The following is a 22,223-nucleotide window of genomic DNA, read 5'->3' as shown; positions in this document are numbered from 1 at the left end:
TGTGTACTGGCCACCAGATGTCAGCACCGAGCCACGCCAGGAACCCAGGCGCTGGTGAACTAACCTGGCTTTGGTAGGCGCTCACTTTAGCTCTCAGCTGCCTTCAGAGGAAGGTACCCCACCCCTTTTATATATGAGGGAGCCAGGCCACAGGTGGAAGGACTTGGCTGGAGGTAAAACTGCTAGAAAGTGGCAAATTTGATTATGAGCAGTCTAGCTGCAGTCTCTGCTCTCACCATAAATAAGACAAAGACAGACATTTGCGGTTTCCTGGATCCCTTTGGCTGCATTAAAGAGGGGACCATAAGCACTTAGCGCAACAGTAGTTGTCACTCACTTTTCCTGACATCGTGCTACAAGGATGCCGATTCCCAGATCCATCTCCATGAGCTGTTATATGTGTGTTGTAAGCTCATGAAGTCAGAACTTTTGACGTTTCTCACCCTTAGAAAATGGCACCCGGCAGAGTGCTGACACACAGTAGGTGTACAGTAAAGATGCCGATGAGTAAATGAAGTGCACGCATTGAGCACGTGGACTCTGGCACCAGATTGCCGGGTTCAAATTCCAATTCTACAGGAGCTATGTGACCTGAGACAAGTTACTGGAGACCCAGGTGCTTCGTCTGTGAATTGGGGATAATAAAGATAGCACCTCCATCAGAGGGTGTTGTATTAAATGAGTGAATGTAGAACAGTGCCTGGCATACACTCTGATAGCTACTACATTCCTTTTAACAATATTTTTAATTGATCTTTTTAGAGGGAGAGAAAAATCGATGTGATGACAAGACATCGATCAACTGCCTCCCGCACACCCCTGGCTGGGGATGAAGCCCACAACCTGGGCGTGTGTCCTGACTGGGAATCAAACCAGCAACCTTTCGGTGCGCAGGATGACACTCGGCCACCTGCGCCACAGCGGCCAGGATGCCACTATAGTCTTATACATGCTGTTTACACCGTATGAGATCCTCAGTAGGGCCCAGGTTCCCAACATCCCCATGTAGCAAACTGCCCTTTTCAAGGGAAGCAGATGTGGCAGATTTAAAAAACCAGCCCTAAACAGTGTCTCCTGACCCACTTGCTCCTCTACCTAGAACCTTGCCACTCCGCCATGGAGAGGAAGGCTAACCCTCCTCCCCTGGCATCTGGGGGCATATGTCTCTCTCCTGATGGTCATGCGGCAAAAACAATGCTGTGACACCCCTGGCTAGGTCTTAAAGGGCAATGCATGTCCACTTTGTCCACTGGAACACTCCCCTTGGGAGCCCTGAACCACCGAGTAAGAAGTTTGCTGAGCCTGAGGCCACCTTGCGCTGAGGTAGCCCAAGACCACGTGCATGGCGAGGATAGTCCCAGCCGAGGTCCCAGCCAACAGCCAGCAGGCACCACCAGAATGAAGACAGACACCTCCAAGTGATCCGAGCCCCGGAGTCGCCACCAGGCTTTCCAGTCCTCCTAGCTAAGGCCCAGACATCGTGGGACAGAGAGGCGCCCTCACCCCCACCCCCCCCCTCACTATTCCAAACTCCTAACCCAGCCCTAGCCGGTTTGGCTCAGTGGATGGAGTGTCAGCCTGCTGACTGAAGGGTCCCGGGTTCAATTCCGGTCAAGGGCATGTGCCTCGGTTGCAGGCTCCTCCCCAGCCTGGACCCTGGTTTATCTCACATTGATGTTTCTGTCTTTCCCTCTCCTGCTCTAAAAAAATCAATGGAAAAATATCCTCGGGTGAGGATTAACAAACTACCAAAACATCCCTAACACAGAGAATTAGGAGAATAGTACAGTGGTGGCCATATTATGCCACTGAGTTCGGTTATATGCTGTTCAGTAGTAACTGGAACAGCAAATAAGATGACTACATTGTAAGCATGGTATATACTGAGCACAGTACACACTTGTGCGCCACTTACTTATGGGGATACACTCTGAGAAATGTGTTGTCAGGAGATTTCATTGTGCGAACATCGTAGATGGTCCAGCCCCCCACGCACCTGGGCTGTAGATGGTCCAGCCCCCCACGCACCTGGGCTGTAGATGGTCCAGCCCCCCACGCACCTGGGCTGTAGATGGTCCAGCCCCCCACGCCCCTGGGCTGTAGATGGTCCAGCCCCCCACGCACCTGGGCTGTAGATGGTCCAGCCCCCCACGCACCTGGGCTGTAGATGGTACAGCCCCCCACGCACCTGGGCTGTAGATGGTACAGCCCCCCACGCACCTGGGCTGTAGATGGTACAGCCCCCCACGCACCTGGGCTGTAGATGGTCCAGCCCCCCACGCACCTGGGCTGTAGATGGTCCAGCCCCCCACGCACCTGGGCTGTAGATGGTCCAGCCCCCCACGCACCTGGGCTGTAGATGGTCCAGCCCCCCACGCACCTGGGCTGTAGATGGTCCAGCCCCCCACGCACCTGGGCTGTAGATGGTCCAGCCCCCCACGCACCTGGGCTGTAGATGGTCCAGCCCCCCACGCACCTGGGCTGTAGATGGTCCAGCCCCCCACGCACCTGGGCTGTAGATGGTCCAGCCCCCCACGCACCTGGGCTGTAGATGGTCCAGCCCCCCCACGCACCTGGGCTGTAGATGGTCCAGCCCCCCACGCACCTGGGCTGTAGATGGTATAGCCCCCCACACACCTGGGCTGTGTGGTGTACCACTGACGTATATGCTGTCTGTCATCCACCTAGACGTCGCTGTTATGCAGTGTGTGACTGTGTGTACATCCTGAAAGTCTCTATCCCTCCTAAAAAGACAGCTCCGCATCTGCCTCTAAGCATGTGTAAGACCTGCCTGGCTGAGCTCACGCTGCAATGCCTGGTCAGGGCATATACCCAGGTTGCGGGCTCGATCCCATGTTAGGCATGTGGGAGGAAGCCAATCAATGATTCTCTTAGCATTGATTTTCTCTCTCTCTCTCCCTTCCTCTCTCAAATCAATTTTAAAAAATGTATTTACAACAGCTGATCGTTCAATGAGAAGGAAGGACTGTCTCCCAGGTCTGCTCCCTGCCCCCCGCATCTTTCTGAGAGATCGGAGGTCAGATCAGACACCAGCTGTTAAAGCATGGACGCTGCTGCTCTAGTCTCAGGCCTCCCTTGGGCTCTAACGCACCCAGGGAAGCCTCTAGCCTCCCGGAGTTTAGCTGCTGAGAAAAACCACCACGTGGGAACCAGGCCATCCACAGGGTCCGCAGTATGCTATCTTCTGACGAGATGAAGGGACAGGCCTGATTCTAGGGGCCGGCTTAGGATGCTAAAAACCCCACACCAGACCCATGGGCCCACGAAGAACCGAACAGAGTCAGGCCTGGGAAAGAGCATGAACCAGACCAAGCTGAGCACATCATTTCTATGGAATCCTCCAAAATGTTTATCGTGAGATACCCGACATTAAGGCATAAGAAATGTTACAATGAACATCCATATCGCCACTGCCCAACTTAGGAAAAAACAATCCATTCAAGTCCCCTGTACCCCACTCCCTACTGCCTCCTCGTCCTTCTCCCAAGTTAATCGTTATCCTACCTTGGATGGTTCTTGTATTATTCTGGAGTCTTTTCTTAAAACAAAGAGGAAACAAAGTTAGAAGGAAACAAACTGGATTCGAATGTCAGGCAGCGGCCGCAGACCTTTCCGCGATGGGGGCGGGTATGTCAGGCACTAAGTTTGGAGGAAGACGAGCTTTATTAGGGGCGGAAAGGGGCACTCAGCTGCATGACACAAAGGTCCCAGCAGATCCCACAAGGCCCTTCCCTTCTCTGTGACCTGTCGGGGCAGACGCAGGGCCTCCCAAATCCACGGGACCCGTGGACAGTGACGGCGTCAAGGGGCTGCTCCCCCTGTCCCGTCAGTCCAGGAGGCAAGGGCAGGGGCAGGGCTGCTCGCACAGAACTATCCACAGGAAGCGGGCGGGCTTTTCAGGAGCCTCGTACGGTACTTTATTTTGACAGATCTGAGCAGAGCGCAGGGCACAGACCGTGGAAGCAGTGCTGGGTGGCAAATGGAATGTCCCTGACTATGGAGTGCGGTGGGTACGGGACGGACTAGGCGTTGTACGAAGAGGAAGACACGTTGCCGCCATGGCCTGTCCAGTTCGTGTGGATGAACTTTCCTGGGCTGGCTAAGAGCTCGTAGGTGTGAGCCCCAAAGTAGTCCCGCTGGGCCTGGAAAACGAGAAGAGGTTGGTCAGGATCACCCGCAGGCGCCCGCCCCGCAGGTACCCGCCCGGTGAGGGCTCCCACCTCTGCCCAGCGCTCACCTGGATCAGGTTGGCTGGCAGCATGTCGTGTCTGTATCCGTCATAGAAGGAGAGGGCAGTGGTGAAGCAGGGCATGGGGATGCCCACCTGGACCCCAGTGCTGATCGCCCGCCGCCAGGAGTCCTGCGCGAGAGACACAACGCCCACGGACAGGTAAGGGCTCCAGCCAAAATGACGATTTTCACCGATGCCCCAGAGCAAAGCCCACCGAACGGAATGCCCACGCCACCGCCCTGGGTGCCCACCTGGCAGCTTTCGACGGCTGACTTAAAGAAGTCGTCCAGCAGCAGGTTCTGGAGTTCTGGGTTTCCGTCAAATGCGTCTTTTATCTTTCCCAGGAATACGCTGAAATAATCGAGAGATGAAGTCAATGATCTTTTTTTCCCTTCTTTTTCCCCTTACTAGTAAGTGTTTGATTCCGCAAATTTCAGAGAACAAACAGATAATCCCATTATCCTGATATTCTCTGAGTGAAGAAAATCACTTTCAATTTATGATGACCTGAAATCCTAATGCCAGGCCTGCAGGCAGAAGGAGGAACTGTCATCGAGGTCCGAGTCTGAACTGCAGCAGGCACGTGCCCGGCGGAGGGCAGGGGAGGGAAGTTGGAGGCCGACACACACCCTAGAGGGGTGCAAAGTGGCATTTCCCAGCCGGAAAGCCAGCTGTGAGCTCCATGAGAATACAGAGCAAAGTCCCAGGAGGCAAGGCTAGAGGGCAGGACGGTGCTCACAGAACTATTTTAAAGACGTAGTGTAGCCCAGTCAGTGTGGCTCAGTGGTTGAGCGTCAACCTATGAACCAGGAGGTCACGGTTTGATTTCTGATTGGGGCACATGCCCGAGTTGTGGGCTTGATCCCCAGTAGGGGGTGTACAGGAGGCAGTCGATCCATGATTCTCTCTCATCATTGATGTTTCTAACTCACTCTCCCTCTCCTTTCCTCTCTGAAATCAATAAAAACACATATAAGAAAAGGCATCGTGTGGACATTCCAGTTAGAACTGCTGTCCAGGAAAAAGTGACGTGACCATCTAAATTGGTCTTGTGGCCAGTGCCCCCGAGGGGACAAAGTGCACCGGCTTCACGGACCCCGTTCATAGCCAGGCCTCCCTTCTCCGCCCGGCAGCCCAGGTCCCGCCCCCACGGACCTTCTGATGATGCAGCCCCCCCTCCACATCAGGGCAATGCTGCCATAGTTGAGGGTCCAGCCAAATTCAGTGGCCGCCTGTCTCAGCAGCATAAAGCCTTGAGCGTAAGAGATGATCTTGGACGCATAGAGGGCCTGAAGGACGACACGAAGATTAGAGCTGCAATTAGCAAAGCGGCCGCCGGTGCCTGCTGGCCTTACCCAGAGCGGGGCAGGTCCCGGGACCAGCTGGACTGAGTCCACCTCCACCCCGTGGCCTCAGTAAGTTCTCCCCTTCTCCCCCCGCCCCCCAAGGGACAAACAATGGCCACTGCCAGGGACAGGCCCACCTTTCGAATGTCCTCCAAGAACGACCTCTTATCCCCGTTGAACTGGGTCTTCTGAGGACCCTTCAGCTGTTTGCTGGCCTGAATCCGCTCGTCCTTCAGCGAGGATAAGCATCGGGCAAAGACTGCTTCTCCTGCGTGGGGGAGGGGACAACATATTCCCAAGTCCACACCCAGCCCAGGGGACACGAGGGCACAGAGTGGAGCAAGAGTTTCAACCGTACAAGGAGCTGAAAGTCTCAACTTTAGGCTACAACTTCACCCGGACCAGAAAGAACTTTTATAAAAAGCTCTAAACAGTTAATTTCATTAAAACCTCCAAGTGAATCTTCCAACATAAATACAGGTATTCAACCACGAAGATCAGCATGAAATTCAAAGGGGAGTTTTCAGGGGAAAAAAAAAAAAAAAAAAAAGGTAAAACCATTATTATTCAGAATTACTGAGGATTGGTCCATGAGTAAAATTTCAATTTCAATTGCAAGGACTTTTATTTAAAAATATATATGTGTTCTTATTGATGTCAGAGAGAGGAAGGGAGAGGGAGAAAAAGAAGTATCAGTGATGAGAGAGAATCACACCTCATGCACACCCGACACTGGGGATCAAGCCTGCAACTCAGGCATGTACCCTGACCAGGAATCGAACTGTGATCTCCTGGTTCATAGTCAATGCTCTACCACTGAGCCACGCCGGTTGGGGCAAGGACTTTAATTTTTAAATGCTCACCAAAGACTCAATTTATGTTGAAGTACTAACTAGCATCAATTTGAAACTACTACTTTGAGAAGTAACACTTACAGACTCACCCTTCAAAAAACTTCGTTTTCTAATTCCTGCACAGGCAGACCTCAGAGACGCCAGACCACCGAGATACGGTGAGCACTGCAATCAAGCGAGGCGTCATCTTTTTGCTGGTGGAGGGTCTTGCCGTCCATTTGTAAAAAATGCAACATCTGCCCTGGCTGGTGTTGCAGTTGTTTGCAGTGTTGTCCCATGCACGAAAAGGTTGTGGGTTCGATTCTCGCTCAGGGCACATACCTGGGCTGTGGATTCAATCCCTGGTTAGGGTGCATACAGAGAAGCAACCAATGGATGTTTCTCTCTCTCCCTTCCTTTCTCTCTAAGATCAATGAACACATCCTCAGATGAGGATTAAAAAAACCCAACATCTGAAGCGCAATAAAACGAGGCGTGCCTATAAGTCAGTGTTCAGTGTATCCATGGTAACCATGAAAGTTTCACAATGTTACTTCATTGGCATGAGAAACATTTCAACATAATATTTTAGTATGAAGACATTTAGGAGCTTCCAACATCATCCCTTATAAAAACAACTTGCTCAACTGACAACTTATACACAGTGAGAGGAAGGTGTCTGTCCGCGCTCTGCCCCTGCAGTGCCCACGATGACCTGGCACTTGTGGGCGCAAGCTTTGAGGAACTGGCGCAAGGAGGTGAGTGTGGCGAAACCCTTCAAGGAGCCCAGGGCCGGCTGGAGGACCGGCGCCCCCATTAGCTCCGCAGACAGTGGCACCCACTCAGGGATGGGCCCCGGCCTGCCTTCGACTGGTAGGAAGGGTGCAGTCTCTACAGTGAGGTGAGGTTTCCTTCTGAAACTGTCTCATATTTGAGTCAGCAATCAATCAACTGCTCCCAGCTACTGCCCCCCGGTCCCTGCCTCTGGTGTCACTCAGATAAGCTAAAAAGCAACCAACTTCCTCTTCCTCCTTCTTCTTCTTTCTTTAATACATTTTATTGTTTTTACAGAGAGGAAGGGAGAGGGACAGAGAGTTAGAAACATCGATGAGAGAGAAACATCATTCAGCTGCCTCCTGCACACCCCCTACTGGGGATCAAGCTTGCAACCAAGGTACATGCCCTTGACCAGAATCGAACCCCGGGACCTTCAGTCCATGGACCGACGCTCTATCCACTGAGCCAAACCGGTTAGGGCTCCTCTTCCTTCTATACAGAGCGGGACTACGCGACCTGCGTCCCTCAACCATGGGTCTTACCACCACAGTTCATGGTAAACCGAGTGGGAAAAGTCAGGAAATCAAGAGGAAGGAGGCGAGCAGGGAGGGAAAGGCAGCCTGTCCGCCAGGTGTCTGTACCTGCCACCTCCTCAGAAGCCTCCCCTGATTGCCCGATCCAGATTAGCCTTCCACTAACATGCCAGGCATGTTGACACCCCGTCCCCAGGGCCATCACATTCCCACCACGCGAGACGAGGGGTCCAATCCAAGGCGCACGTACCGATGAGGGTGACGGGCACGCCGTACTCCAGGGCTGAGATGGCAGTCCACTTCCCCGTGCCCTTCTGCCCCGCACTGTCCCTGATCTTGGGCAGCAGGTGAGCGCCGTCGCTGTCTTGGAACTTGAGAATATTGGCTGTGATTTCAATCAGGAACGAGTCTAGCTCTGTCTTATTCCACTCCTCGAATGCCTACGTGCAAGATGTGAGAGAAGAGATTAGCCTCCCGTCTTCCCCTTGGTCAGTGTTGACTGAGGCCCACAGCCTGCTCACCCCAGGCTCACTGGCTCCTGCGTGGCTGGTGCAGCTGAACACTGCGCTCCCACCAGCCGAGGCGGACGCTGACCCGTGATGCCGCCTTTCTGGTCACCCTGCCTCCCCTTAGATTGAGGGCTCCCTCACCTCGCTCAGGCGTCTGTACCTGTCGCCTCCTCAGAAGCCCTCCTGCCAGCTCCACGAGGCCGGAGCTCGTGTGGGTTCTTTCACTATTACATCCCCACCACCCAGAACAGCGCCCAGCATGCAGTAAGCACTCGATGCACATGCTGAAGGAATACGCTAACTATTATGTAAACCAGCTAAATGTGAGCACGGGAAAAAAAGCACTGTTTCTATGAAAACTGAGTTACATTGTTTTGGAAAGGATAATAAGGGCAAGTCGGTGAAACACGGTAAGCGGGGGTGACACAAATTTAACGATTAGAAAAGGATGTACCTCCCACCTGGGACAGCGGGAGCCTCAGCAAGACGTGCATGAAACGGCAGAGCCCGACACTCAGGCTGGGTGGCTGTGGCGGGAGCTTCTGGCTCAGGGAGTAGCCATCTTATTTCATAGCCCATCACCGAGGGCTTCCCTTAAATTAGGCCGAGTCCGTCCCAGCTGCCAGGATGCCCGGCAGAGGAGGAATGAGGAAGGCTGTCCTGCCCCTGCAGTAGCGGGCGCACTCACCTGTGCCATCTCGCTGTGCTCCATGCCCAGGACGTCCTTCATCAGGTGGTAGGCCTCGCAGATCAGCTGCATGTCCCCATACTCGATCCCATTGTGCACCATCTTCACAAAGTGCCCGGCTCCCTCGTCTCCCACCTGTTGGGGCCAAGCACCAGGGCGGTTAGAGGGCAGAGGACACACCAGAAAAGCCCATCAAACTCTTCAGTAAGACTCTCTCCCCTCACAGAAAGCAACAAGTGTGAGCAATATTTACAGTATCCTATCCTATATAATAAAAAGCCAACGTGCAAAGCGACCAAATGGGGGAACGGCTGGTCGCTATGACACACACTGACCACCAGGGGGCAGATGTTCAATGCAGGAGCCGCCCCTTGGTGGTCAGTGCGCTCCTGCAGGGGGAGCACTGCTAAGCACCAGAATCGAACCCCGGGACCTTCAGTCCATGGACCGACGCTCTATCCACTGAGCCAAACTGGTTAGGGCTCCTCTTCCTTCTATACAGAGTGGGACTAAGCGAACTAAGTTGGACATCCCCTGAGGGTTCCTGGACTGCAAGGGCGCAGGCCGGGCTGAGGGACCACCCCCCCAGTGCATGCATCTTGTGCACCGGGCCTCTAGTTTTAAAATAAGTATCAATATGTAATGACTCAATGCAAGGTTCAATCCAGTCCAATGCTAATTTAAACTAACTCCAAATTCATGCCTCTAAAGCAGCGGTTCTCAACCTGTGGGTCGCGAACCCTTTGGGGGTCGAACGACCCTTTCACAAGGGTCGCCTAAGACCATCCTGCATATCAGATATTTACATTACGATTCATAACAGTAGCAACATTACAGTTATGAAGTAGCAACGAAAATAATTTTATGGTTGGGTCACAACATGAGGAACTGTATTTAAAGGGCCAGAAGGTTGACAACCACTGGTCTAAAGAGTTTTCAAAATCCCCAAATTCACTGAAAGCACCTGTAGCTCTTAAGCCTGTATGTCTGTTCTTTTTCATTGTTATTAAAAGCTCCCAGTAAAAGTCTTCCTTTCTCTGAGGTGGCCACTCTTCTAACAACTGGAGGCTACAACTTGGCCAGTGGAATCACATACTTTTAAGAAATACATGCATGCGCTGTAGTTGTTCCTAATGGCTGAGAGGTGAAAACGATTTTAGATCGCAGGTCTGGCCCTGAACCCTGCAAGCACAGAAATGTGCTCTTGCCGGGGTCTCATAGTTGACAAGATACTGACTTTATAACAAAGCTGGGAAGAGGTGTAACATCACAACACAGTACATGAATTTATGATGAGAACTTCAGACCATGGATCACAGTGGTCACAAGCGTCAGTCCCATCATCACTCTGTCCCTACAGACAAGCTACTTGGGAAGCCCCGTTACCTGGGCCCTGCTTAGTGGGCAAGGAACCAGACGAAGGGAGGGACAGGGCCAAACACTGAATGGCGCTGGACTCGTCACACGCACCCATCGCCACGCCAGGCGGGGACCAGACGCCTGGATGACCAGCAGTCTCTGCTGGGACGACTTTCTCTGTCTGCCCCCACTACTGACCTACCCCCTCTGATTTTGACACTGTCTGTGGCCATGAAGTGACATGGCTAGTAACACCTTGCTTCACCCCATCCTTCCTGTAACTTCAAAAATGAAGGGGAGTCCCTGCTCTCCGTGTGCACACCCACTTCCTAACACCCTGAGACTGAGCCGTAAAGCCATGGAACGGCACCCGACGGAATCAAGATCCGTAAGGGCATCTACTGTTTTTTGGTTCCCGATTTTCTGTGTCTACAATGCATTACTGTCACTGTACTTGTATTGTAAGTACTCACTCTGTGGTCAGGAATGAAAGCTCCCTTCCCAATCCTTCATACTAATGAGAAAATTAGTCCACACTCCTAATCGCAGCCCTGGACTCTCCAACCCCTAAGTGGAATATGGTTAAACTCAATGAGCACTGGCTACACTATTAGGACCAGTTTCGTGCTGTAGCTAAAGTCACCGGCATGGCCAGCCCAGGAGTAAGACTTCCCTCCTTCCTCACAGGCCTCAGACCTTGTTCCACGTCTACCTTTTACTGCACATACAATTAATCTATGCCGGGCCAGCGGGCTCAGTGGTTGAGTGTCGGCCTAGGAACCAAGTGGTCACCGGTTCAATTCCCGGTCAAGGCATATGCCCAGGTTGAGGGCTCAATCCTCAGTGGGGTGGGGTGGGGGTGGGGGGAGTGTGTGCAGGAGGCAGCCAATTGATGATGTTTCTTTCTCATGGATGTTTCTCTCTCTCTCTATCCCTCTCCCTTCTTCTCTCTAAAAATCAATAAAACATTTTCTAAATAAAAAATCTAATATAAAATTGCTCACACAAGTGCTGATATAAAATGAACGGGATGAGGAGCTAGAGAGACCTTGAGACCATCCAGGCCAACCCGTGTTTCCCAGGTGAGGAAGCGGGAGCCCTGGGAGGGACAGTGACTTGCCCAGCGCCGCCCAGGGAGTTCACGGAGAGCCAGGGCTACCACCACGGTCTCCAGCCTAGTGTTTCCTCATCCACGTGGACAGAATTCACTTCAGCAGCCACACAAAGTACAGGGAAGAGGGGAGTGCGAGTGTGCCCAGCCGCCTCCACACTCAGGGCAAAAGGCCGGCCACTGCTCAGGCACAGAACACCCACCAGGGCAAGCACTCCCCACTTCTGATGTTGACACCCTTCCTCAGCCATGACGAAAGACGGCTAAACATCTTACTTCACCCCATTCTTCCTGTTCCTTTTTAAGGAAACTGTCTCTTAGTGACTCGGGGAGGGCTGCTTGTAATATCAACCTCAAGGTTATGAACAGCCCGTCAGATACAAGGACACGTGCAACAGACATGCCTTTCGGGCATCGGCTGTGCTAGCGACTTCAGGACTGAGAGCTTTACGCCACAGAGCCAACTGCTGGGACCCAGGCGGCCCGCGCACTTGGTCCTGCCGGCGCCCACGCTGCCGACGGGCGTGGAAGTAGCCCCGCACTTGCCCAGTCACAGCAGGGCTCTCCGGTTCCCACTTTCGCAGCGATGCTCTGGAAGATGGTCTTGATGTGGGGCCTGTGGAAAGAAACCACACAGGTCAGCTGCTGGGAGAGGGGCTGAGGCCCAGATTAAATACTGAGGATGCCCCACCCCAACCCTCTCTCTAATGGGCGGTGGAAGCCCACGAAAAAGTAACCAAGTGCCAGGCTCAAGGTAGACCAGTGGGAGGCTGCAGACTGGCGGGGCGGCAGCATGGGCAGAGCTGGGCGGAAGCCTCCGTCGCACTGTCAGGGGCGCCGTGGCTCCCAGCAGCCACACGGGCTTCCTGGAGACCCTGTACTAGTCAGGGGCACAGGGACCCCGGTGTTTCCAAGAGCCACAGTCACCCTTCGTCCCAGGGAAAGCGGCGGCTCCCCACGCCTCCCACCGCCCCCAGGACATCACCTCTCCTGACGCATTTCCTTCCCGTTCTCCTCACCAGTGGCCAACAAAGGGCTTGGTAAAGACAAACTCTGACAGGCCTGGGACGTTAACGCTCAGGGGGCTAAGGCGGCTACACCCTGGACCTTAGGCCTCACTGAACGCTCACCGTTGGAGGCCAAAGCGCCCCTCTGCCCCCGCCAGCGAGTGAGCCTGCGCCGGAGCCTCTGCTGTCCCCGCGTCCTGCGTGCTGTACTGTCTGCACCCTGACGCCCACTGGGCCCCGGGAAGGGCTTTCAAGCTTCTGAGAAGCAGGAAGGCCTTGCTTCTAGATTTCACACAGGGAGACCTCAGACTTACTGACCCGAGAGGCAACTTCAAGAACAATCTTCCCCATAAAGCCTTCACCTTTAATGCCTGATGTAGTTCTGGAATATTGGACAGCAGCTCATTCGGGAAAGAACATTCCCTCCACAGCGCCCTCGGAGGGGCCCTTCCTCCCCTTCCCTCTCCCGCCCAGGCCTCTGTCTGGCGTTGTTTCTGCAGCCTCGGGAGGGGGCTCCTGGTCCACGGCACGCAGAGTCGGTTATCCGCATCTTTTCACCTGGCTTTGCTCTCCTGCTCGCCGCCCCCACCCGTCTTCACCCCCTTCTCTTCCGTCCCGAGACCTCCCCTTCGTGGCCGCCCCTACCGCTCAGACCCAGCACAGCGAACAGTGAAAACCTTGTTTTTTCCAAGTCAAATAAAACACTCCCACTCCATTCCCAGGGAAAAGAGAGGCCCCGTCAGATTTTTCCATCCCTCACTATTATTAAATCAAGTTATTTTAGGAGCGCCCATCAGTTAAGGAGGCAGATCAGACCCTAAATCCACAGTGCACAGGACATCCGCTGAGCGGCTTCCTTAAAGCCTCTGGCCCTTTAAGTCTACTTAGAACTTCATGGTCAGTCTTGGCGGGAATAACAGGAAAAAGGGGCAGAGGAGGAATATGCACTGTGTTTTGTCAAGGCAACAGCATGTATACACGAGATAGTTGCCGCATCTCCTAGCGCCAACGCAGTCACCACGGAAGGGCTCAGGGCTCCACATTCTCCAAGTCCAGGCCCCCCGGTGCTGAACGCGGGGGCGCGCTTGGTACTCACCAGGCGGCTTTGTTCCCTCCGGGCATGAGCGATGGGCCGTACCGGGCGCCGTCCTCTCCGCCACTAACGCCGCTCCCCACAAACAAGATCCCCTTGGCCTTGAGGTTTTGACATCGTCTCTACGTGAGAGAAAAATAACTTCTTTACGCTTCCTTAGAGTAAGATGCTCCCAATGGAGGAGCAGAGGGCGACGAGTAAGGAGACCCAACATTTGACATGAAGTGACCCCCAGATCCGAGCATCACCCGTCAGTGGAGAAATGCGATCCCCTCGGTTTGGGAGTCAAAAGAAAACCCAAGGAAGGTGGATAGCTGCCCTCTCCCCGCAGGGAGTGACTAAGCCCCACACACTTCCGCTCCTGGGAGAGCCCTGGGAGGACCAGGCCAGTCAGCGCTGGTTTAGTGCAAGCGGGACCGGCTGCTGCCCTGCACTGAGGCTGGGCGGGACTTGACTTCCCCAGCATGAGAGCATCCGCACTGGTCCTCGACCTCGCTACGTGCTGATGGGTCACGCGCAGGAGGGCGAGGAGGGGACGCAAACCGTAAGCCCTCGCCTGCAGCATCTAAGCAGCAGTCATTCGAGTTACACGTGTGGCCAATGAGAGCCTCTTCCATCAAGCACGTCTGAGCAGAAATAGGCTGATGACACACCAGAGCCGGCACCCCAGGGGACAGCCGCCCTCAGGTGCAGGGCTAACACCTTTCCCAGAAGGCCTTCCGAGCCTGGGGGAGGCGGGACTGAATACTTACGGTGGTGTCCCTGTATTCAGAGTTGCCCCCATCAACGATGATGTCACCGGTGTCCAACAGCGGGACCTGCAACCAGGCACTAGCATTAGGTGGACCAAAGACAGGAAAGACAAAAGTAACAGGGCACCCCCTTAGCCAATAAAAACAAACCAGGACTTATCCCAAATACCCCTGGCCTGAAAGTATGATTACTTAACTCTCAATAATGCCCCTGTGGCTAGAGCCCGTTTAAAAGCTGAGGGCTAGCCTAGCCGGTCTGGCTCAATGGATAGAGCGTCAGCCTGCGCATTGAAGGGTCCCAGGTTCGATTTAGGTCAAGGGCACATGCCAGGTTGCGGGCTCGATCCCCAGTAGGCAGGAGGCAGCCAATTGATTATTCTCCTTCATCATTGATGTTTCTAACTCTCTCTCTCTCTCCCTTCCTCTCTGAAATCAATAAAAATATATTGAGAGAAGAAAAAAAGCTGAGGGCTAGCAGACCAGCCAGAATCCCCTTGGTTCCCACAGGCTGTTACTGCAGAACTGGTTTCAGTATCTGAATAAACACTTCCACCAGTTTCCCTTCATCCGGGAGCTTCTCTGAGGGGAAAGCAGGTGCTGGCAGGGTACTGGCAATGAGGGTGTCTCTGTTTACTGTGGGAGAGGAAACCCCCAGTAATACAGGGTGCTCTTTCCCCAGAGAGGGCTGAAGGAAGGGCCGGGGCATCCCAGAAACAGCTCAGTGACAGTGCTTCGAGCAAGACCTGCTGGTGCCCCATCGGCAGCTCCTCCGCCACAGGCTCCCAGTGAGGCCGAGGCCGTCAGTCCTGCCATCAGTCCTTCGGGGGAACACGTTGGGGAAAGAGCAGACAACCAGCCGGCCTGAGGCAGACTGTGATGACCACCCACAGGAACGCCCACTACCCCAGCCCTGGGGGCGGGTGGAGGAAAGCCCCCAGGAGGCATCTGACCACACTGTGTGAAGGAACCAGGCGAATCTGACACCCACCACCTGGCAGAGGACCAGGGACCAGAGCCATAGCCAAGGCCACCTCTGGGGGACTCAGCACGAGGCACCACCCACCTGCCCCAGCACGGCCATCGGTCAGATGCATGTTTGTTTTCCTCCAAAAAAGATGTACTTCCTGAAGCCAACAAGTTGTTTGCTACACAAATAAGCACCCAACGTGCAGTTCCCAGGACCCCCAGGGGGTCCCTCGTCACTCACAGTAAATCAGACAACCACTTGAGAATTGCTGCTTCAGAGAAACATTGAGAAACTAAAATCTCTTTCTAAATGTGGACACTAAGGCTTATTAGCGAACAGCACTAAACATCCCTAATACACAATCAAAACGAAGTTTTTCTGAATATCAAAGACAGAGCCCCGTGCGATCTCCACAGTCATGCACTGCGTAACACCACTTCAGTCAACGACGGGCCACATACACTATGGTGGCCCCGTACGGTTATGAGAGAGGGAAAAACTCCTGCCACCTGATGTCGTAGCCGTCCTGACATCATAGCACAACTCGTCACTCACTTGCTTGTGCCGATGCTGGTGTAAACAGATTTGTGCTGCCAGTCGTATAAAAGTACAGCACATACAATTATGTGTACAGTATACACTTGATAATAACAAATGACTATGTCACTGGTTTGTATACTTGCTGTACCACACTATCATTAATTTATAATAGACTCCACTTATCAAAAATGTCTGCTGTAAAGAGTATGCTGTTACAGCAGCAGCCTCAGACACCTCCTGGTTCCTGTGCCTGATTTGATCTCGTGTTGTTTCGTGCAGTTTGTGCTACACAGACTGGACGCCTGGGAGCACTAGGCTAGCTCACACAGCCCTGGTGTGTGGCAGACTAACCACCTCGGTCTGTGTAAGTGCACTCTGTGATGTTTGCACAACGATGAAATTGCCCAAGAGCGCATTTCTCAGAATGTACCCCCTTCGTTAAGTGGCACGTGGCTGTATTATTTCTACTCTTGTTAATTAATTTTTATCCACTGTCTCTTGTCCTCAGAATTTTACATGTAAGGAATCATTACCACCTGAGGATATGTTGTTACTTACACAGTGCCAATCACGTTAGCCAACACGGAGACATTTAAGCAATTTTTTGTCAGAACTGAGCAGTTCGTATTCAGAACCTGAAAGGAGGGGGGGTGGGGGCGGGGAACCTCTTAAGTAACAAGTGAAACAGCTAAAGGAAAGAGTGAGGAAACTTCTGTCACACTCGCAGCAGCTGGGAGCAGAGCCGGCCTCACCAATTTCTCAATGAAATCATCAACCGCCCGGCCAGCCTTCACCAGCAGTACGATCCGCCGAGGCTTCTTCAGCTTGGAGACCATCTCCTCCAGGGAGTGCGCACCAATCACCTTGGTTCCCTTCGCCTCATTGGCCAGGAAATCATCCACTTTGGAGACGGTCCTGTTAAACGCACAGACCTGCGAGGGCAAAAAGCCGATCAGGAGACCGAGGGCATGCAAGACCGGGGACCGAGTAGCAACGAAATTTCTATTCAGCCCCAGGTTTTGGGGAGGTGGGACCCCTTTGCTTTTCCCCGCCCAAGTGCTGACTGATCAGCGTAAAGTTCATCTCAGTGGATGAAATGAATACGGGTGTGGCAAAAGTAGGTTTACAGTTCTTCCTCTGGAGAGTAATACACTCATCAACAAAATAATAATACCAGGCTCGCTCTGTGTTTTCAACAAAATAACCATACAAGAGCACGCTCTGTGTTTCGGGTACTCACAGCTGTGGACCGACTTTTGCCACAGCCGGTAAACGTCAACTACTCATGGGCATCTCAGGCCAGAGTCTAGTCTAGCTGGTTAGAATGCAAATCTAAGAACCAGCTGGTTTCAGACCGACAGCTTTTGTCACTGATGATCCTTGCATCTGAGTCCGGTTCATATTTGCACCTGAACTTCTCCCTTTCCCGGCCCTGCTGAGGTGACAAAGTTAGAGCTCTACACACCCAGCAAGATTTCTCCTCCTTCAGATCCCGACAGGACCATTCAGGTTGCAAACCTTCCAGAGCTGACCGATACATTTAGCACAGCGGTTCTCAATCTGTGGGTAGCGACCCCTTTGGAGATCGAACGACCCTTTCACAGGGGTCGCCTAAGACCATCGGAAAACACATACTGAATATATAATTACATATTGCTTTTGTGATTAATCACTATGCTTTAATTATGTTCAATTTGTAACAATGAAAATACATCCTGCATATCAGATATTTACATGACGATTCATAACAGTAGCAACATTACAGTTACGAAGGAGCAACGAAAATAATTTTATGGCTGGGGGTCACCACAACATGAGGAGCTGTATTAAAGGGTCGCGGCATTAGGAAGGTTGAGAACCACTGATTTAGCAGGACTCTTCTTCCTCGGGGACTTGCGGAATTGGCCCCCCCATACCCCCATGTAAAGCGGTGCTTCTTCCCTTGCAAAACGTCACCAGCAGCCACAGTGCGAATGAACATAAAGAGAAATATGCACCGGGTGACAGGGGAGCCTGCCTTCGGCAGGTCACCAGCACTCAGGCTAACGCACACCCAGAACCTGTGAGAGGAGCGCGTGTCCCCTGTGACTTACCACAAAGCCGTGGTCGTTCATGTTCAGAATTAAGTTCTGGCCCATGACGGCCAGTCCAATCAGTGCAATATCAGCTCTGCAAGACCAGAGAGAGGAAGGAGGAAAATGTGTCAGCTCCGCTCAACCCCTTCCAACTGGGGACCCAGGGCTCCCAGCTGCTCTGCCCCCCCAACTCCCTTTTGCACTTGGGAACCCAGGCCCGCAACCGGCCTCGGAACCAGAGACCACGCCCACTCGAGCCCTGCGGGGCCTTGAGCCCCTGAGCTCAACTACACGGGCACGTAGGCGGGTATTCGCAGCCTGTGAGCCCCAGTCCGTCTGCAATGACCGTCCCCGGGCCCCGCCGCCCACGGAGGGAGCAGCCCGGCAGGCAGAAACGCGGGCCGTCCAGCCCCCTCCCTCCCGCCAGGTCAGGCCCTGGTTCCCCTCGGCCATGCCTGCCACCCACCGCCCCCTTTTCCGGCAACGGGGATCCTCCCGGCGCCTGCGCCATTGCAAGGAGCAGAGGGCTGGGTCCGAGGGAAAGGCAGGCTGCGGGGCTGGCTCGGGGAGCTCTGGGGCCCAAGCCGGAGGCGCTGAGACCCCGGAGGCCTGGGCTCTGGGCGCCACGAGGCCGGGCTCAGGCGACCCCCGGTGCCGAGGCGACGTCGGGGGCGGCTCCGCCCACCGGGCCGACTCTCGGACAGTTTCCCGGCCGCCCGAGGCCCGTCACTCACTGAGCCATGGCGGCAGCGGCGGCGGCGGCGGACCCGGCAGGAGCGCAGAGAGGCGGAGAGCAGGGGACGAACTGCACGGCGACCCAGTGAGCGCCGCTGTGGCTCGCCTTCCGAGGCCACGGCCGCGGCTTTCCGGAACTGGCCAATCGGAAGAAAGGGGTGGAGCTATGCCGACACGCCATTGGCCCTCCCAGGCGCCTGTTACACCACCTGAGGCAACGGTCACGCCCACTCCCGGGGCCGACTCGGGAGAGCGCCGAGCGCATCGATGATGTCGCCCAGGGCGCGCCCCGCCTGGCAGAGCGCTGGGTGTGTCCTGACGGGCGGCGGTGGCGCGGGAAGGGGGGCCGGGCGCGGGCCGGGGGTGAGGGTGCGGGGACCTGTGGAAGGGCTGGATGGAGCCGCCCGCGGTAGACACCACGCAGGGCCGGGGGCTCTGCTCTGCGGCTCCGTGCAAGATGATGGGTCCGATTGGGCCGCACTTTCCAGTGTTCCAGGCATTTGGACGCCTGTTGTCCGGGTGTCCATCACTTCTTCCTCCCATCGCTGCCGGGCACGTGGGCTTATGCGTCGTATCGCTCAGCTCAACTCCGAGCAGGGACCGAGGTGTCACTAATTCGGCATTTGGGCAAGTGTAATGGGTGCCAGGAAGTGCTGGTCCTCACACGATCCCGTGAGCGAGCTGTAGCCCTTTTTGCGGGTGCGCAGAGAGCCTGCGGGGAATGTGCTTGCTGGGGGTGTGATGGGCCGGGTCATTGAACCAGGCCAAGTGAGAGCGAACCACCGGTCCAGGGCATTATGAGTACCACGTCCCGCCTGCCTTCTCACCGGTCTCCCGGCGCCAGGCGTCTGGACCTCGGCACGGGACCTTGCTGCCTCCAACAATATGCTTGGGAAGAAGGCGTGGCTCCACCAGTACTTTTTAGGATTTTTTTCTTCTTCATATCACCTAACAGTTGCTTGCACATGAGTGCTCAACGGATGTTTAATTACAAAAGTCACAGTTAGTTCAGGGCTAGTTAGTGGCCCAGTTGTGACTGATTCAAGTAACCGTGATATTGGTGCTAGTCCCATCACACCAATTGCATAGGTTACTTTGTCATATAGGTTTTAACAGATACATGTTAGCAAATGTCACCACCATAGTTTTGTCCTATTGGAAGTTGGGGGTTAAACACAGTCACAACATTTTTGAATGCGATAATGGAATGTTACTCTGAAATTTTACAATGATACCATAATCTACATTACCTTGTAAATATTTTACCTTAGATTTTCTTCACTAGAGATTCTTTATATAAACTTGTTCTTTTTCTTGTGTCGCTTCCATATTTGCCTGTTTTGTACCAGCCAGGCCTCACATTTCTTTTCTTTTTACAACCCCTCCCCCCATTTCCTGATTTGGGGATCATGGACTGTGGTTGACTCACTGTAGAGACATCCAGGTGGGGCCAAGGTTAGAACAGAACTTCCTCCTGGGGGGAAGAGAGGTCCCTGTCTTTTGGGTCCCTTTCTTCATTTCTGCTTGCTTTTTACTGGCTGCAGAAATAGAGAGCTATGAGCAAACCCAGAAATTATTTTTAAAGATACATACATGCAAGGTGTCTGGCTGCCCTGAGTGCTTCCCTGAGTGGGGCAATGAGTGAACATGAAGATGGTGAACAGGTAAGAACAGGTAAGCCAGGCAAACCAGTGAGAGGAAGCAGCTTCCTCACTGCCAGGCGAGCACCCTGCACTGATTCCTGGTCTTAATCCCAGCTCTGCCACGACAGTCTCCGGGGAACCAGGCTGGCAGGAACCTAGAGGTCTCCAAACAAGTCCCCAACTCTGTGTGTCAGGAAGCGTGTTAAATGCGAACTCAGGTCTGGGACAGGCCAGGAGACGCACGTGTTAGTAGGACCCTAGGTGATTCTGATTTGGGTGGTCTATGTACCACCTTTTTAAACAATTCTCAAAGGGTGGTCTGGGACCCTTGGAGGTGCCTGAGACCCTTTGAGGGGGAAGAGGGGACAAGTTATTTCCAGTTTTCATTCATATTTGCCTTTTCCATTCCCATTCCCTCACAAGTGTACAGTGTTTCCCAGAGGCTCCATGACGTATACGGGGGAGATTAAATGTGGAGGCAGCCATGAGAGCCCAGCCTACTTAAGCTGCATTAAGCCAACATTCATTAGATTTGCAAAATTGTCAAAAGTGCCACGGATCTCACTGAATTTCCTTTTGTTTTGGAAAAATGTTATTCAAAAGTTTCTCAGTTTTAATTTTTTCAGTGCTAAATATTGATAGGTATAACTTACATAAGCAAAAGCTCTTTGGGTCTGCAACCATTTTTAAGAGTGTACAGGGCCCCGAGACCCACCGGCTGAGAACCACGGATCCAGTCCAGCTCTCAGATTTCAGGGCTGAGGAGATGGGCTCTGAGGGCCCAGGCTTGCTGAGTCACAGAGTGAGACACCGGAACCGCCCCTCAGGGACGGATTAGATGCGGTCCAAAGTCCCTCTCAATGAAAAGCAGGCTTCAGACAGCCTCAGTGCTAGGACAGCTCGTTATCGAAGCCGGATCAGGTGGCTTCACAAATGATCTGGAACGTCTTCCCTGGAAGCTGCCTGGTGGAGAGGGAAGGGAATGGGTTTTGCTGCTGCACTGACTCTGGCTCCAGTTTCATTGCTTTCTAGCTGTGCAATTTGGGGCAAGTTATCGAATCTCAGAGTTTCCTCATGTGTATAACAGGAATGACAAACCTTACAGGGGAGCTCTAGGGTTCAATGAAACAAATGGAAATTTGTTTGGTACTTAGTACCCATATACTAATTTCTATCTTTAAAAATGTATCTTTAAATTTATTTCAGAGATAGGGAGAGGGAGAGAGAGAAATATCAATGATGAGAATCATTGATCGGCTGCCTCCTGCTCGGCCCCCACTGGGGATGGAGCCTGCAATCCGGGCATGTGCCCTGACTGGGAATCGAACCCTGACCTCCTGGTTCATCGGCCAACATTCAACCGCTGAGCCACACTGGCCGGGCTAGTTTCTATCTTTTTAATGGAAAGACTCAGAAAGGAGAGACATAACTGGAGTGGCTCCTAGGTTTCCTTGTGAAACCTGGAGGGGTGGATGAGGACCTCTGCAGCTTCCTGCAAAGCCTGAGTGGTTACCCTTGACCGGAATTGAACCCAGGACCCTGCAGGCCGATGCTCTATCCACTGAGCCACACCAGTTAGGGCTATGCTTCCTCTTTTTTGCAGCGAGCCTTCCCTATCCCTTCCTACTGCCGTAGCCAGCACTCCCCTCCATGGCACAGTTCTTTGTCTGCAATGAGGCCTTCATCAGTGCACCTGGGAGTGAGTTCAGTGTCTGGGACTTCTTGGAAGGCACTGACCAGGGGGCACACTGACACAGATTCTGAGCTGGGGGCTGCCTCCTCTGGCATTGATTCCTCTTCCACAAGCCGATTGGGCAGAACCCAGTAGCAAGTGAGAGGCCCGGAAGCAGAAAATGCAGGAGAAGCTTCTGGAAGGACAAGTGGATGAAACCGCCACACCCCTGCCATTCTCTAGGGCAGCGGTTCTCAACCTGTGGGTCGTGACCCCTTTGGTGGTCGAACGACCCTTTCACAGGGATCGCCTAAGCCCATCGGAAAACACA

General features: G+C 53.5%; 1 protein-coding gene and 1 non-coding gene across 2 annotated transcripts; both read right to left on the bottom strand.

The window, feature by feature from the left end:
- Positions 1–3,665: 3,665 nt before the first annotated feature.
- On the bottom strand, positions 3,666–18,706 carry PGD (phosphogluconate dehydrogenase). Its single transcript, XM_036352807.1, has 13 exons — positions 18,577–18,706; positions 17,861–17,936; positions 16,520–16,699; positions 14,261–14,326; positions 13,512–13,630; positions 11,955–12,024; positions 8,939–9,073; positions 7,992–8,181; positions 5,736–5,866; positions 5,408–5,541; positions 4,504–4,603; positions 4,259–4,381; positions 3,666–4,163 (listed from the first exon to the last, which is right to left on the bottom strand). Exons 1-13 carry the CDS (start codon positions 18,582–18,584, stop codon positions 4,044–4,046), a joined length of 1,452 nt encoding a protein of 483 aa, XP_036208700.1. The 5' UTR covers positions 18,585–18,706; the 3' UTR covers positions 3,666–4,043.
- On the bottom strand, positions 4,665–4,807 carry LOC118678042. Its single transcript, XR_004974718.1, has one exon. It is a non-coding gene; the product is annotated as a small nucleolar RNA SNORA79 (small nucleolar RNA).
- Positions 18,707–22,223: the final 3,517 nt, after the last annotated feature.

The sequence above is a fragment of the Myotis myotis genome, unplaced genomic scaffold (assembly GCF_014108235.1).
Source record: "Myotis myotis isolate mMyoMyo1 unplaced genomic scaffold, mMyoMyo1.p scaffold_m19_p_2, whole genome shotgun sequence".
Lineage (NCBI taxonomy): Eukaryota > Metazoa > Chordata > Mammalia > Chiroptera > Vespertilionidae > Myotis > Myotis myotis.
This window is presented reverse-complemented; position numbering and strand designations above follow the sequence as displayed.

Coding starts and splice junctions, on each gene's coding strand:
- PGD (XM_036352807.1), bottom strand. Junction 4,604..5,407: donor GGGGGCTGCATCATCAGAAG/GTCCGTGGGGGC, acceptor CGATTATTTCAG/CGTATTCCTGGGAAAGATAA. Junction 4,164..4,258: donor TGCCAGCCAACCTGATCCAG/GTGAGCGCTGGG, acceptor CTCGTTTTCCAG/GCCCAGCGGGACTACTTTGG.